The sequence below is a fragment of the Acinonyx jubatus genome, chromosome D4 (assembly GCF_027475565.1).
Source record: "Acinonyx jubatus isolate Ajub_Pintada_27869175 chromosome D4, VMU_Ajub_asm_v1.0, whole genome shotgun sequence".
In the NCBI taxonomy this organism is placed as follows: domain Eukaryota; kingdom Metazoa; phylum Chordata; class Mammalia; order Carnivora; family Felidae; genus Acinonyx; species Acinonyx jubatus.
The window spans coordinates 26,972,898-26,985,899 of NC_069391.1; the positions used below are offsets into that span (position 1 = coordinate 26,972,898).

General features: G+C 35.3%; 1 protein-coding gene across 3 annotated transcripts in view; it reads right to left on the reverse strand.

Annotated features, from left to right (window-relative positions):
- Positions 1–611: 611 nt before the first annotated feature.
- The window catches only part of TMEM38B (transmembrane protein 38B), a 53,236-nt gene continuing 40,845 nt past the window's right edge, over positions 612–13,002 (reverse strand). For 2 of the 3 annotated variants that reach the window (XM_015077224.3, XM_015077225.3), the window contains one exon: positions 612–2,333. In XM_015077224.3, the coding sequence (XP_014932710.1) occupies positions 2,121–2,333 (213 nt within the window). In that variant the 3' untranslated portion in view covers positions 612–2,120. Of the gene's footprint in view, positions 2,334–3,661; positions 3,840–13,002 lie in introns of all 3 variants that reach the window. The other variant, XR_008291055.1, reaches the window with a different exon arrangement.

The following is a 13,002-nucleotide window of genomic DNA, read 5'->3' on the forward strand; positions in this document are numbered from 1 at the left end:
TGGCTGTGTGAAACAGGCCCACAGGCCTCTTTCATGCTACACGTTAGGAAAGAAGTTTAAACAATCTGCTTTGCAAATCTAGGCAAGTCTCTAGGCAGCATGAGTAGATTCAGAGTGGGAGGTTTCAAGCCTAAGCCATGTTCTCCAGTACAGCTTTTTCCTAAGAAACTTGAAATGAAGGTTACAGGATGCATGACTAGATTAATAAAGCTTGCAACAATATCCCATTTGGACAGTAATCATTCAATATATACTGAAATCAGTCAAAATGCCAGAGAAGTTCTGAACTACTAACTCAAGAAAAATATAAAACAAAAAACATAAAAATAATATAATACTCCATTGGTGCTAAATAACTTACTTTAATAAATTGTCTTTAACACAAGTATAAAACAATATTCCTATCATTTCAACTACAGTTAAACCCAGACTTCAAAACTAAGTCAATAATTAGTAACACGTTAATTCTGAAAAGTTTTTAACTACAACAGTATCAAATATAATACAAAACTCAAATATTTTAATGCTTTCTGACACAGTATTAAAAATAAACTTCTTAGCATCCCAAGGCTATCAAAGGTCCTCCTCCCCCCAAATATTTATTTATTTAATAATAAGTAAAAGCATAGTACCCTGTTCATGCTTCTATTTATCAAAAACAAATTTTAATGTCTAACTTCAGTGTGATTTGAATACTTCTATGCCATCCCCAAATGCCTTATATACATACTAACTCTTTGCAGGTAGGAGGTTCATGGTCTTGGTAGAAAAAATCATGTTAGTTACAGTGTTTTAAAATTCTAACTAGACTTTTAAACTATAAAATAAAACAAGAAAGTTTAACATTATTTAGTTAGTACCTTTTCTCCTCTCTCTCTTTTATTTGGGGAGGGGGGGCAAAAAGGACTGATTTAACATCATTCTTCATTCAAATGGACTATCATACAAGGTTTTAGTTTATGGTTCTTCTTAGTTAGCTGGTTGATATCAAATGCCCAAGGACAATTCTCATTAGAGCTGAACATTTCCACATAAGGGTAATTAGATTTAATTTAAAATAAAGTTAATAATATATGTATGTACATGTAGATTAAAATACAACATAAACATATGCAAACTAGTAAGAGACATTCACCTAGAAAACTGAAAAGTATCCACTAGAAAGGAGACATAGGGAAAAATTTTAAACTGAAATAATACTTTTTGCTGAATCATTAAGCTACTACCATCAACATAGATCAACTAAGATCAGAAAGAAGTTAAGAATATGCAAAATGCTGACAAGAATGATTTATTCTACAATTAAAATGAATGTTTTAAAGAGAAAAAATAACTTTCTAAAATGAAACTTACAAAACAAAACTTGGGTTTAGTAATTTATTAAAAATTTCACCCCTAATTTTCTTTTGAAAAAAAGGAACATTATAAACAAGGGCATGAAATAGACTTCAGATTGAGACTCATACCAATACTCTGTTCTTAATGAAAAATAGTACTATTTTAAAAAATTAAATAAAATTTCAAATATTTTCCATTTAATGTACATTAAAAAATACAGTATTTATACCTGAAATATAAATTAGTCATTTATTTTCATTCATAATATAAAGTGATTTAGGGAAGGTTTACTTTTCCCAGTGCTCAAAATTAAATAAGAATTGTTTTCCATATCTAGGAATTATACTGATCACGTAAAGTAAAAGTGTAATTTTGCGGAACTAAAGCTCAGATAGATTCAAATAAAAAATGTGTTTGAAAATACCTAAATAAAACAAAGGCTTTAATTTTTATTAGTTTGCAATCATAGCAAGTTTACTTTTTCTAACATTAGGGAAAAAAAATCAAGCCCCCTTTATCAATATAAAACTTTTAAAATAATCACAAAAGAATCTTTTATATATAACTTAGAAAAACAATTTCACATGATACACTCATAACACTCAGAAATTACAATCCAGAAAGAGACAATCTCCCTGAAATAGAAAGAAGTTCTTTCTTTTTGTCACCTCCATTCCTTATATAAACTTTATTTCACATCATTTACATACAAATATTTATCACCATCTGTCAGGTAGGTAAGAAAAAAAAATTCTGCCTTTAGAGCTCGTACAGTAAATTTACTAAGTCTTCTTGGTATGTTTCTTTTTAACAGTATCTGAAGCAACAGCTATGGGTTTTGAGGTCGATGAACCAGTACCATTAAAAGATGATTTTGTTTCACTTTTCTTTTCACATGGTGTGAACTGCTGCTGCCAACCAAACAGCATCCGGCTCAGTGCGTCCTCAAAGAGAGCAAAAGGCACAGTAGCAGTCTCTGTAATCATCATGGTTATCTGGAAAAAGAAAGTTCAATTTTGAATTTAAACACAAATGTCTTCTGTTTCTCAAAACTGAGAGGAGAAAGTAAATTTTAAAAGAGAGAAAGATTAAAAACACATTCTTATTTACTGTTTAAAAAATTTTTTTATTGAGGTATAATGGACATATTAGTTTCAGGTGTAAAACATGTTTCAATATTTTTATATATTGCAAAACGATCACCACAACAGGTCACCATACATGGTTACAAAGCTTTTGTGCGATGAAAACTTTTAAGATTTATTCTCTTAACAGCTTTTGAATATGCAATACACCATGATTAACTATAGTCACCATGCTTCACATTGCATCCCCATGACTTATTTTGTAACTAGAAGGTTGTAGTTTTTGAGTTCCTTCATCCCTCACTCCCCCCACCCCCAGCCCCTGGCAACCACCAATCTATTCCTTATATTTGAGTTTTGTTTTGTTTGTTCATTTGTTTTTTTACATTTCACATGTAAGTAAAATCATGTACTATTTGTTTCTAACTTCTTTCACTTAGCATAATGCCCTCAGGATGCGACCATGTTGTTGCAAATGGCAAGATTTCATTCTTTTTACGGCTGAGCAATATTCCAGTATGTATGTGTGTGTGTTTTACATCTTCTTTATTCATCCACCAACTGACACATTGTTTCTGTTATCCAGGCTATTGTAAATAATGTTGCAGTGAACATGGGGATGCATATATCTTTTTGAATTATTTCAATTTCTTCAGATAAGTTTCCAGAGTGGAATTACTAGCTCATAAGGTAGTTCTATTTTTAATTTTTTGAGGAACCTCCAACTGTTTTGCACAGTGGCTGCACCAACTTCCATTCCCACCCAGAGTGCACAAGGGTTCCCCGTCCTCCAGATCCTCATAAACACTTGTTATTTCTTGTCTTTTGGATAACAGCCATTCTGACATTCTGGTATCTCCTTGTGGTTTTGATTTACATTGCCTGAGGATGAGTGATGCTGAGCATCTTTTCATGTACCTGCTGGCCATCTGTATGTCTTCTCTGGAAAAATGTCTGTCTATTCAGAACTGTCCATTTTTAAATTGTATTGTTTGGCTTTTTGCTATTGAGTTGTATGAGTTCTTTTTGTATTTTGGATATTAACCACTTATCAGATACATGATTTGCAAATATTTTCTCCTATTCAGTAGGTTGCCTTTTCATTTTGCTGACAGTTTTCTTTGCTGTACACTTTTTCAATTTAATGTAGTTCCATTTATTTATTTTTGCCTTTTTTGTCTTTGCTTTTGGTGTCAGATCCAAAAAAAAATCACCAAGACTGATGTCAAGGACCTTACCAGTATGTTTTCATCTTCCCGGAGTTTTATGGTTTCAGGTCTTTAATCCATTTTGAGTTAATTTTTATGTATGGTATAAGACAGTATTTCAGTTTCATTCTTTTCCATGTGGCTCTCCAGTTTTCCCAACACCATTTATTGAAGAGACCATCCTTCCCCCATCGTATATTCTTGGTTCCTTTGTAGTAAATAAATTGACCGCATGCGCATGGGTTTATTTCTGAGCTAAAATGTATTGTTTAATCTTTAGGAGAAGAAAACCTAAGCTAGGTTCTAGAAAATCTCTGTTCTCTGTAAGTTTATACTTAAGCAAAGGAAAAGAACATAACTCGTTAACAATAACACAAGGTACCATATTTTGGGGTGGAAATGAGCAGTACAACCATAAAAATATATCTAGTATTCAAAGGAAATAGGAAGAAAAAATATCATCTACAGTCAACACCAAACAATCAATAACAGCTGTAATTACTATGCCCTTAACATGTGCCAGAACTTTAATAAGTGTTCTATATTATCTCATCTTCTTTATTTTTTTTAATGTTTATTTTTGAAAGAGAGAGAGACAGCACATGCACAAGCAGGGGAGGGGCAGAGAGAAGATGATGGAGGATCTGAAGTGGGCTCTGAGCTGACACCAGCAAACCCAAAGTGGGGCTTGAACTCACAAACCACAAGATCATGACCTGAGCCCAAGTCATGCTTAACCAACTGAACCACCCAGGTATTCCCATCTTATCCTCTTTAAGTGTAATCCAACAATTACTCCATTATTACTCTCAGCACAGAGATGTGAACCATGGCTGACAGGTTCAGTAACTTGCTTGAAGTCACAGAACTAATAAGCAGTAAAGCAGTTTGGAACACCCAGATTTTGAGTTCAATCACTAAATACACTGTATTCTATCATTATCTAAAGTCACAGATTTTTTAGTAAATGCAGAATACTACCCTTAGGAAAGACTGTAGAAAGTCTCTAATCATCCAATGCTTTCTATATGTATATGTATATGCATATATTTATACACAAAGCACTAAGACATTAGGAGGTAGAATACAAAGTGCTACCAATTCTTTATTTGGCAAAATGCAGTTCAGAGATGTTCAGATTTGTTCAAAAAATTAGACTGGTACAAAAGGATCTGGGGACAGAGTTTTAAGGACTAGAATGATCCCAAAAAGCCCAAGAATTTCCAAGAGACAATTCTTCCAGCAAATCTAAGATAATGAATCAAATAAGAAATTTATGGAATCAAATCTCCACAAGAGGCCCCTACTTAATCCACTTATTTGAAGAAAATTGAATCAAGAAAAAAATTCTTATTAACTGCAATACGGTCTAGGTAGTGAGAAGACAGAATAGGTTCCATCAAGGAGAATGGATAAGTGAAACCCATACTGTGCAATTGTTAGAAGTAATAAATAGAAAAGTAATATGGGAAATTCTTAAAAAAACTGTTAGGTGAAAGCAAGAACAAGAGCTATAGTGGGCTTTCATTTAGATAAATTAAAAATGCATGCACACACAACACTGTGAATGTACAAAATGTCACAGAATTGTATACTAAGAAATAGCTAATTTTGTTATGTGACTTTGACCTCAATAAAAAGAAACAAAAAAAATAACAAACTTTTTAAATAATGCATGCACACAGGCTTCAAGCTAGCCATGACTAAATAAATGCCTTATATCAGACTCAGTCTCTCACCAAAATCAGTATTAAAAACAGAAATACACAAAACAACCATACAAAGGCCCTGGAGAACAACAAATCAGGCAGAACCTAATGGGGCTATCCCTAAGAGAAAGTTAACTGAACAAGGTGAGCTCCACATTCAATCTGGCATTTTTCTTTTAATGAAATGTGTCAATTCACAGCATAGGAGAATAGCAAACAGAAGTCCCAAATGGGCTAAGAAGACAGAGCCTGCAGTCTGAGAAGGCCAAAGCACCTAGGACTTGAGAGAAAGAAAGCTCAAAAAGGAGAGAACCAGAAAAACATTAAGCCCAAAGATCCACACATAACTTACTCTGGAGAAGTCTACCCTAAACTGTGCAAACACAGGAAGAGATTTCAAAAACCTAGTGGAGAGCAACAGTTGGAAGGCCAAAAGCTGAGCAGACACTTCAGCAGCCAGCTGAAGGTTAGAGTACAAAGCCAGCCAAAGTGGAACTGCCTAGGGATACATCTCAGGCTTAAATTAAGACTCCAAAAGGGTCACATTCTAGAAGGGCAAACCCCAAAGAGAACAGCATTAACAAAACCTAAAACTATCAACAGGATTATAATAATCTGCTTGTGCATTAAACCTGGTTGCCAGAAAAATGTCAGAATATAGTCCCTGCCCTTAAAGTCCTTACAGATTAGTCAAAGATAAGCTAGTCAGAGACAGAGTAAATCAGTAATTACAGAACAGTAAAGAGTAAATGCAGTGATGGAGGTGTGGCCACAAATTTTTAGGTAAGAGATATAGATTTGGAAGTCATTACCATACAAGTAAAAGGTAAAGGCATGAATATGAATGTGATCACCTGGAGAGAAAACATACAGAAAGGAGAGTCTAAATATAATGTTAATCTACAAGTTTATGCCATTATTGTACAAGATATAAGAAGAACTTCCTTATATTAAATTATTCTTTAGCATAAATAGTTATAATGCAAAATTATCTTGGTCATAACTTGACTTCGTGGACTGCCAATAAAAGATAAAAGAATTGAGATAAAACCAATGGTCCACTGTCAGGAAAACAGCAATGTCTTTTTACAAAATCTTAAAGAAAAGACTGTCAGGATCTAAAGTATTTCCTGAGAACATGAACTATATAGTATTTTTCAAAGTCGAGTGCTTTAATAGAATCTCTACTCCCAGTAGACTCATCACTCAGCTGAGAAGTATTGCTGGCATCAGAAATTACTGCTGAGACAGACTTAGGAGGTTCAAGGACAAACTTCTGTGAATTCAGCCTCTTATCAGGTCTTGATTCAGCAAGGTGACACAAATATAATGGTGACAAATGGAACGAATCTTTATTCTTTTACAAATAAAATACAAAACTGTCTCCTTATTTAGTAAACTATTAACAGAAAAAGTGTATTACATAATTTAAATAGCATTTGACTTCCTGGTCTCTTGCTTAAAAAGGGAAATAAAGAAAAGAAAGTAGAAACCTTAACAACAATCTGATATTTAAAACATATCCTAAGATATAAACTAATTCAAGTAAAGAAACTGTTTAAAGCTCCACCATATTCTTTATGTAATATCTCATGTCATATCATTTCAAAGATGCCCAAATGTGACATACAATCTGAGGTCTTTAAGGGCACAAACAGCACTTAATGTTCTTTAGATCCTTCACAGTGTCTAGAATGGAGAGTACAACCAATAAACGTAACTTCTATCTCACATGAGCAACTGAAAAACTATTATACAATGTATCTACATAGGCAAAAAAACCTATCATACAATATATCTACACTGGCAAAATAATATCTACATTATTAATCTCTCTCCACCTAGAATATACTTCTTTCTGTCTCTACCTGCCTAGATCAAACAATCCTTTGTAGTGCAACTCATGTGTCAACTCCAAAACCTTTTGGACACCTTCCAGTGAAAGTCTCCTTGCCCCTGAATGAACTCCCAATGGCAAGTGGCATATTCAACCATGTTTTCCGTTAATCTATACTTTCTTCATCGGTGATACCACTCATTCATTCGTCAGCATTAACCTGAGGCTACCAAATAAATTAAAATCTTAGGATTTCCAATTCTTTAAGTAAGCTTCACACCCAGTGCAGAGCCCAATGTGGGACTTGAACCCATGACCCTGAAGATCAAGACCTGAGCTGAGATCAAGAGTCAGACACTTAATTGACTGAGCCACCCAGGTGCCCCAAGATTTTCATTTTATAAATGTCATTTTCAATAAACTGGGTAAATTAATTATTTCTGGTAGTACAATCTCAGATAATTAAGTATGAGGGAATTAAATACAGAGAGACCTCTGTATTTATCTTGATCATTTATCAGTCAACAAATATAAATTTAAAATCTACCACATACACTAGACACACTGATAGGGATACAGCAATAAATAAAACAAACTTAGTGCCTATCTTCATAAAGTTTAAAAGCATAGTGTACATGTCTCATATGTTTCTTCATAACATCTTAAGGACAAAGTCTGGGTCTTATTTAAAGTTTATATGCTCATGTGTATCCCTCAAAGGGCCTAATAATATTGTCCCACATTCATGTTTTCAATAATATACCACCTGAATATACCTCTCAAGAGCATTCAGCACAACTCCCCAGTCCATCCTTCCTAAATCTGTATCTCAGTTTTCCCCTTGCTTCATTCACAACTTCTTTACAGTTTCCCGTTCTGAATCTTCCTTCTCTAAATATTAAAGAATCTCCTGGCTCTGTCTTCACTCCTCTCTCTGTTTCTCTGTATAATATAACTGCTTCCTTAAGTTGATTTACAAATTTAATACAATCTCAATTAAAAAAAATACTAACAAGTTTTTTTTTTATGGAATTAGACAAATTGCTATTAAAGTTCATATCCATACACAAAAATAGCTGGGAAAATTTTGAGGAGAAAAACAAACACGCAGGAATATTCAGAAAACACTAAAAATGAAAAATTCAAAGAATGCCTGATTCTCCATAGCCTTATAAACAGAACATACATGAGAAATGGCATCTGAGGATTATTTTAATTAACATTTCTCAAATTATGAATGCTTCGATTTTTTCATATGTTTGAAAGACATCTTCCTATCTTTTCCATGTGAATCGCCTGTTGACAGCTTCCTTTTAATTTTTCCATCAGGTTTTTGACCCTATAACCTTTAATTTTAAGAGGTTGTTATGTATTACAAATATAAACCATCAATAATATATGTTGCAAGTACTTTTATCACAGTTTGACAACTGTATTTTTATTTTGTCCATGGTGCTTCCATCCACGCAACTTTTTGAAAAATGTTACAGTCAAACTTGTCAACCTTTTCTTTACAGAAAAAGAAAAAAGTAAGCCCAAAGCAAGTACAAGGAAGGACACAATATAGACCTGAAATCAGTGAAATACAAAACAGAAAACAATGACACAAAAAGCTGCATCTTTTTTTTTTAATGTTTATTATTTTTGAGAGAGAGAGAGCATGAGCAGGGGAGGGGCAGAGAGAGAGAGACAGAATCTGAAGAAGGCTCTGAGCTGTCAGCACAGAGCCAATGTGGGGTTCAAATTCACGAACTGTGAGATCAGGACTTGAGCCCAAGTTGGACGCTCAACCGACTGAGCCAGGCGCCCCAAAGGCTGGGTCTTTCAAACAAATCAATGGAACTTATAAACATCTAGTAGGGCTGACTTAGAAAGAGACGAAGGGGTGGAGTTAAGATGGCAGAAAAGTAGGGAGACCCTAAGCCTGTCTCATCCCTTGAACTCCGCTAGATATTTAATCATTCTAAACACCAAAGAAATCAGCTGGAGGTCTGAATGAAAAAAACTGCAAGACTACATGTAGAAAGGGGAACACTGTTTGGAAGGTAGGAAGTACAGAGAGTTTATAGGGTGAGATACTGCTCTGGGTCCAGCCGGGGAGGGAAATAGCCTAAGGAGGCTATCGGAAGTATTATAAGCAGCAGAGAACATATGGTGGGAGCAGTGCCCGGCTTAAGGGTGCTCAAGTGGTGAAGCAGGTAGAATCCCACGAGTGACAGCATGGTCTGAGGATCGCTTGTGTCACAAGAAAGAGTGGTCGCACCAAAAAGTTGTGCTGTTTCCAGGCATAAGAGAAGGGGCTTAGTCAGGCTGAGGGCTGCAAGCTGGGGTGCCTGCTTTCTGTTGTTTTGACATGAACTCTGAACAGCAGCACAGTCATGCCACTGCTTTTTTCACCAGGCAGACAAAAGCCTGGCGAGACCCTTCCCCAGAGGAGCAGCACAGGTCTGGCCCAGGGAATCCCTAAAATTTGGAGTTTTGAAACTCAGTCATGCACCTGAAATTTAAAAAAATCTTGGACACAAGAGGGGTGATTAATTGCTCTTCTGTGAGGCTTCCCTGAAGCGTGTCAACATTTAGTTCCAGATTCAAGAGTGGGAGGGGAAGCTGGCCACATTCATTCCGTCCTTCATAGCTGAAAGCCTTCAGGGAGCAAAACAGTGCCACCCAGAGGAGGCCGGAGACACTTACATCAAGACCTGCACCCCTGAACCCCTGAGGCTCTTTTCCACTAAAAGGAGTGAGCCTGAGAATCAGTGGGGCAGGCTCCTCCCCGCAGAAGACCAGCACAAATAACTCTTTTGCACCAAGTCTACTACCATAGTATTGAAAAGTGTCAACTCTAGGGGAGATTAGATCCAACTTCTGTTTTACTTTCTTTTTTTTTCACTTGTTTTCTAATTTTTTTAATTCCTTTTTTTGTTTGTTTTACTTTTTACTATTTTTATATATACCTATTTTTGTATTATTTTATTTTGGGATCTACGTCCTTTTAACAAACAGACCAAAACACACTCAGGATCTAGCTTTTTTGTTTGTTTCTTTGTGTGTATTTCTTTTGTTTTCTGGACAAATTACAAGATGGAGAAACTCACCCAAAAGAAAAAACAGGCAAGAGATCACAGCCAGTGATTTAATCAACACAGATATAAGTAAGATGTCTAAACTAGAATTTAAAACCACGAATACAAGAATGCTAGCTGGGTTTGAAAAAAGTATAGGAGACAACAGAGAATCCCTTTCTGCAGGGATAAAGGAACCAAAATCTAGTCAGGCCAAAATTAAAAATGCTATAACCAAGATGCGATCTCAAACGGATCCAATGACAGCGAGAATGGACGAAGCAGAGCAGCAAATCAGTGACACAGAAGATAAAGTTATGGAAAATAATGAAGCTGAAAAAAGATACAAAGGCCAAAGATCACAATACAAGACTTAAAGAACTCAGCAACTTATTAAAGAGGAATAACATTCAAATCATAGGCATCCCAGAAGATAAAGAGACAGAAAAAGGGGCAGAAGGTTGTGAGCAAATTAGAGCTGAAAACTGCCCTAACCTGGGGAAGGACACAGGTATCAAAATCCAAGCAGCACAGAGAACTCCCATTAAATTCAACAAAAGCTGACCATCACCAAGGCATATCATAGTCAAATTCACAAAATACTCAGACAAAGAAAGAATCCTGAAAGCAGCAAAGGAGAAAAAAAGTCCTTAACCTACGAGGGAAGGCAGATCAGGTTCACAGCAGATCTGTCCACAGAAACTTGGCAGGCCAGAAAGGAGTAGCAGGATATTTTCAACATGCTGAATATGAAAAACATGCAGCCAAGAATTCTTTATCCAGCAAGGCTGTCATTCAGGATAGGAGGAGACATAAAGAGTTTCCAGATAAACAAAAACTAAAGGAGTTCGTGACCACTAAACCAGTCCAGCAAGAAATTTTACAGGGGACTCTTTGAGTGGAAAAAAACAAAACAAAACAAAAAGACCAAAAGCGACAAAGACTAGAAAGGACCAGAGAATATCACCAGAAACATCAATTCTACAGGCAACACAATGGCACTAAATTCGTATCTCTTAATAATTATTCTGAATGTAAATGGACTAAAAGACATAGGGTATCAGGATGGATAAAAAAACAACAAGAACAAGTTCCAATTATATGCTGCCTACAAGAGACTCATTTTACACCTAAAGAAACCTGCAGATTGAAAGTCAGGGGATGGAGAACAATCTATTACGCTAATGGATGTCAAAAGAAAGCTGGAGTAGCCATACTTATATCAGACACACTACACTTTAAAACAAAGACTGTAACAAGAGATGAAGAAGGGCATTCGATCATAATTAAGGGGTCTATCCATCAAGAAGATCTATCAATTGTGAATATTTATGGCCCCAACTTGAAGGCACCAAAATATAAAAATCAATTCATCACAAACAAAGAAACTCATTGATAATAATACCATAATAGTAAGGGACTTTAACACCCCACTTACAACAATGGACAGATCACCTAAGCAGAAAATCAACAAGGAAACAATGGCTTTGAATGACACACTGGACCAGATGGACTTAACAGATATAATCAGAACATTTCATCCTAAAGCAGCAGAATACACATTCTTCTCAAGTGCACATGGAACATTCTCCAGAGTAGATCACATAATGGGTCACAAATCAGCCTTCAACAAGTACATAAAGATCGTGATCACACCATACCACAAAGATCGCTATGGAACTTGAAATCAACCACAAGAAAAATGTGGAAAGCCTACAAATACATCGAGGTTAAAGAACATCCTACTAAAGAATAAATGGATTAACCAGGAAATTAAAGTAGAAACAAAAAAATACATGGAAGCCAATGAAAATGAACACATGACAGTCCAAACCCTTTGGGATACAGCAAAGGCAGTCCTAAGAGGAAAGTATATTGCAATTCAGGCCTCTCTCAAGAAGCAAGAAAGGTCCCAAATACACAACCTAATCTTATACCTAAAGGAGTTAGAAAAGGAACAACAAATAAAGCCTAAAACTATCAGAATAAAAGGAAACAGTAAAGATTACAGCAGAAATAAATGATGTAAAAACAAACAAAAAACAGTAGAACAAATCAACGAAACTAAGAGCTGGTTCTTTGAAAGACTAAACACCATTGATAAACCCCTAGCAAGACTTAGAAAAGAGAAAGGACCCAAATAGATAAAATCATGAATGAAAGAGGATAGATCACAACCAACACCACAGAAATATAAATTATAAGAGAATACTATGAAAATTTAAGTGCCAGCCAATTGGGCAATCTGGAAGAAGTGGACAAATTCCTAGGAACTCACAAACTACCAAAATTTAAACAGGAAGAAATAAAAAATTTGAACAGACCCATAAACAAAAAAGAAATTGAATCAATAACTAAAAATTTCCCAACAAACACTAGTCCTGGGCCAGATGACTTCGCAGGGGAATTCTACCAGACATTTAAAGAAGAGTTAATCCTTATTTTTCTCAAACTGTTCCAAAAAATAGAAATGGAAGGAAAACTTCCAAACTCATTCTACAAAGTCAGCATTACCTTGATTCCAAAATCAGACAAAAACCCCACTAAAAAGGAGAATTACAGGCCAATATATATCCTGGATGAACCTGGATACAAACATCTCCACAAGATACTAGCAAATCGAATTCAACAGTACCTGAAAAGAATTATTCACACTAACCAAGTGGGATTTATTCCTGGACTGCAGGGCTGGTTCAATATTCACAAATCAATCAACATGATACACCACATTAATATAAAAGAAAGGATAAGAACCAAATGATC